This window comes from Palaemon carinicauda, chromosome 16 (assembly GCF_036898095.1).
Source record: "Palaemon carinicauda isolate YSFRI2023 chromosome 16, ASM3689809v2, whole genome shotgun sequence".
In the NCBI taxonomy this organism is placed as follows: domain Eukaryota; kingdom Metazoa; phylum Arthropoda; class Malacostraca; order Decapoda; family Palaemonidae; genus Palaemon; species Palaemon carinicauda.
In genome coordinates, this window is record NC_090740.1 from 18,865,203 (window position 1) to 18,870,202 (window position 5,000).

At 37.0% G+C, this 5,000-nt stretch overlaps 1 protein-coding gene across 1 annotated transcript in view; it reads left to right on the plus strand.

The window, feature by feature from the left end:
• LOC137655676 (integrin alpha-PS2-like) overlaps nucleotides 1-5,000 on the plus strand; it is a 698,738-nt gene that overhangs the window by 562,844 nt on the left and 130,894 nt on the right. Inside the window, 1 exon segment of the mRNA XM_068389635.1 lies at nucleotides 4,229-4,277. Coding sequence (XP_068245736.1) covers nucleotides 4,229-4,277 — 49 coding nt within the window.

The following is a 5,000-nucleotide window of genomic DNA, read 5'->3' on the forward strand; positions in this document are numbered from 1 at the left end:
AGAAGATGTGTTGTCTGAGGGTCTCTTTATTTATGCACGACTCTTCACAATTGTACATAGTCGCACATACACTGAATTACGTGTGGTTACACATGAAAGCACACGTTTTTTTTTTTTTTTTTTTTTTTTTTTTTGCGAATGCTTATCTGCTCGACTTGGATGTATAAGGGTTCAGTCGCTATGTGTTTGCCTCATGACTGATATACACCGAAGCATGCGAACACTGCAAAACCAGGAGCGGAATTCTAATTAGTGTACCGGCCCTAGGAGTGTATATCGTTCGCCCCTGTAGCCTAGAAATGCCCTTGTCAGAAGGAGATATTGAGCGGAGACTGATAGGTCTGTGAATTGGGGCGACGGTCTTGAAACAACATTTGTTTGGAATGTAACCAAAATACCAGTCTTGTTTGCATACCCAAAATTATGTTTCTCGTCCACCTTCCAATCTATAAGGAATCTTTTTTTCAGCCCTAAAACAGAGATTTTTATTTTATTTATTTATGCAAATTTAAGAACAAAAAATCACAATAGCCATTCAGTTCTGAATTTTTGAGTGTCACTTGTAACAGTTTGTTGGTTAGGAATAATTCTATTATGAGTTTCTATTTCCGTAGCTGGGCCATCCTGATTCGGTCTTTTCATTCAGTAGTTCGAATCAGGTGGTAATTCCGTACTCCTATAGGTTTGCCATGGACACCAGTTGTCTTTCTCTAATGATGTACTGTATTTAGGGTCCATTTAAAAGTCGTGTATTTCAATAGATATGTATATCAATTCAATGACATCCTTTAGTTGAATTCATTCAACTACATTTGTCATTACTTGAATGAATGCATGTTTACCATATGTATTTACAGTATAGATTATATGTATGCTTAATGCATAGCAACGCGCTTCAAAATTATTCTTAATATCATTAACGGATTTCTTGTCATTCCAATGCAAAATTTAATCAACTAACTTCGTTAGTTAGAATAAAATTATGTAATTGATACTTTTCTTAAGCTTGTTAGACTCACTTTTCTTGGAGACAGTCAACATCTTTGGATCGATGACTTATATTGAGAGGGAAGGTTTTACGGCTTTGGTTATTGATATATATATATATATATATATATATATATGTATATTGAGGCCCTTTGCGTCAATAGGCGTAGGAAGAAATGATATATATATATATATATATATATATATGTATAATGAAACAAGTTAATATATTAATGATACCTGTTAAATGGTAAAAGAGATATGGTTTAGACTTGCTTTGCGTATGCATGTTGATAGTTGAGGGAGTAAAACTTGTCTGGCATTTTACATATTGTATTGTTTATATTAACTTGAAAGGCAGATAAAATTCCTTGTGAGGGTTTTTTGGGGGAAGATGATAATAATAAATTGCAAAGAGAGATTTAGGTAGTATGGATTGGCTGTACAAAGGTATCCATTGCTGGTTATAATTATTTGTTTTCGACGGTTTTTTTTTTTTTTTTTTTTTTTTTTTTTTTTTTTATTACACTTTTACTTCTTGATATGTTTCCGAGGCGTGGTAGATGTGAATTCTTATTTTTCGTGATTTCATTCTAATTAAATATTCTTAAAGTATCGCTGAAATCTCTGTAAATATCAGCAAATTACTTGAAACTGATATTTGCCGGAGATTTTCTAACTTTATTACGAGAGATTTTCAGTATCATCCACATAACGTTTGTAAAGTAGGAGTTTAAAAGCTACAGGGCACTAATCAATGAACAACTTTTCAAGGTGACACTTGAATATTGTAGCAATGGTTGGACCTAAAGGGGTACCCATTGCGATATTATCAATTTGTTATTAATCTTTATCAAAAGTTAAGAAAAATTTTTTTAGGTACTATCACCTCATGACGCTCATGGATTCTTCTTGTTAGTTCTCGGCCACAATAGTTGACCTGCAGGTACACGTGTTCCCCTATTAACGTTTATGTTAATAGGGGTACATTCAGGTACATTCACCTGTTCGCGAGCGCTCGAGTTCCACTGTTAACGATTTTACAGTCTCCCAGAACATAACAGTCCTTTAAGCATGAGCACTTTTCAGCTTATGAGCGAGCATCAGAGATGGAACAAGATTTAACATGGGAAGGCGCTCTTGTAAAGATTTCTGGCGAGCAAGCATTCGGCTCTGGACTCTCGTCCTTATAGAGACGACCGCAATTGTACACACCTTTCGGTAGGAACTTTCTCGGCGAGACTCGCATATAGATGAGCGTATATGCATTTCGGTTAAGGAAACCTTCACAAGAGTTGATGCTCCTTTAAGAGATATTTTCTAGACTGCCCAAGTGCAAAATCTCCTGCTGAAACTCCCTCGGCAGTTTGATCTCGCCGTTCTAGGTCGTACATTCACTTCTGAGTGCTCAGGCCCCAGACGATGGTTTTCCTCTTATGGTCAAATATATTTCTAGGTGCACCCTTCTACAGTAGAGTGCGTTCTCCTTCAAGCGGACGGATGGCATGAACATCTGTACCAGGCACGATATAGAACACCAGACGACGTTGCTAACAATGATTTGACAGATTTTGCTTTGCGAGCACTTTACTTATGACACTGAATGGACTGGACATATTCAGATTCTGCGGATAGGGAACACACTGTGGATTAAGGCAATTAGTAGAGGCCACGGGCTCTTGCGGTAAGGCAGCCCGTAAACACTGTGAAATACAGGTGCCTCCTTTTATGCACGCCCTGCGACCAAGTTTGCTCTCCATTTCAAGGTCGCGAGAAGTTCCAAAGGTAATCACCTCTCGTAGGGATAATTCTTTGAACCAGGTAGTCACTTCTAGAACAGTTGGCATATGCACTGTGGCACACATCCATCATATTAAGAACATGCTCGCCTAGGTGTGAGCGAGGACCCAACTAGAGATGCTTTACTAGTAGCAGACACCCACTCCGAGGAGCTTTTGCATGCAGGGAAATGCTTTCAATGCAACCCCATGGAGTAATGCGTATACCTACCCGTCAGATAGACCACATCATACAGGCTGTTGAGTGTACTCATTTCCAAGAGCTTGTGTTCCTCATGACTCGCGAGACCTAGGAAAAAAATCCCACAATGTCGAGACAATGGAATGGAATAACAGTAAGGTGCTCACGTGATCAGTCTCTTTTAAGCATATATGAGCTCTTATCCTCATGACAAGTCCCTGGTACACTCCATTTCCTGAGATCTCTTCACCCTAGGAGCATAGAGAGTTGAGATGCCAGAATAGGAGGGAGTGATCTTCTAGGACAATGTTCCTGTCTGGAGGGAGAATTGAAGAAGTTAGGATAGAGAGAAGGGTCTTCAATTCCCAATGACCTCACTGTAGGAACTCTCCCTTGATAGAGACACTCTTACGAAGGATAACTCAGTCCAAAGTGGTTCTGACGCGACCTATTAAGCCCTTCATAGGTTCATGCCTTAAGCTATCAGCCAAGGCGAGCAGAGAAGCAGAGGATTCATCTCAAGCCTTAAATCACATACAGTCCAACCAATTTTATCTCAACGGATTATAGTCCAAGCTCAGTCTTTGGTTCAGATGAACCCGAGCAGATTATAGAAATGTTTCGACTCCTCACCTCCTAGAAGTAAGGAATAGTTAAAGGCAACAGACCCTTCTATGACAGAGGATCGCCACACCCTGGAAGAACCTCCTAAAGGTGTTGGCCTTTATTAGGCAGATCAACAGCGTGGGAGAGGCTACAAGAGTATAAGTCAAGTAAGGAAAACGTCCATTGACAGACTCTTCAGAGCACTTCTGCGTTCCAGACCCACCTTAAAACTTCCGTGGTCGGCACTGGCCAAAGAGGCCCTAAATACTGCCAACAACTAGGTCTATAGCCGAAGTAGTAATTCACTCTGTATCAGTAGGTCTATATATGCCCCGGGTATGTATTCTAGTATTGCCAGCTTTTGATTCTTAGAAATAAGTGTACAATTGGGCGACATGCCTTTCAGCTTTTATTTTTAGGTATTTTATTATTAAAAATGTGTGATCCTTGTTGTTCTTTAATGATTTCTCTGAAATACTTGGAAATTCATTTGTTGTGTTAAGTGTTGAACATATTTGAAAAAAAGAGTTACGATTTAAAGTTTATTTTTCCAAATAACCTGGGTGCTTGATACCATCCTTATATTTGTGAGGCATCTGGAACTTGCATTCCTTATCAACGGCTCAAGTTAAATACCTTTCTTATTTCTTTGCAGGATAATTCGCGGATGTTCATCGGGGCTCCTGGTGCATACTACTGGCAAGGTAATAAAGCATTCTTTTCATTTTTGGGCTTAGGGAGGTGGTTAACATATGTTAAGTGCACTCTTGACTTATCATGGTAAAGTCTATTTAATTTTATCTTATTTGCAATTTTATATGTACTCACAAAAGATATTTTACATTTTGTGCTGTTCTGGATTTTCGTGGCATTCATAAAAATCTTTAAATTTATTGTATTTCTTAACAGATTTAAATCAGAAATATGATTTCGAAGGTAATATGCCGTATTCAGTTGAACTTCAGGGAATTATTATATTTATCTTTTAAAGGAAATATTGGAGATTTTATTCTATTATGTGCGCCAATGTATACATGGACAGTATATAATTGCAGAAGACACACACACACACACACACATATATATATATATATATACACAGTATATATATATATATATATATATATAAATGTATGTCGATATGTATGTATTATTGCCACGAAATGAAAAATGAAGTCTCTTCATCTTTCCTTTCCTGACTGGGATAGATAATTTATGGTAATCACGTATCAGTTTTCGTGATTTCTACACTCACACATACATACATATATGTATACATACATACATACATACATACACATTTATATATATATATATATATATATATGTATATATATATATATGTATATATATATATATATATATGTATGTATATATATATAAAACTTTAATAAACAACTAGACTGTATACATTTTTTAATTAATGA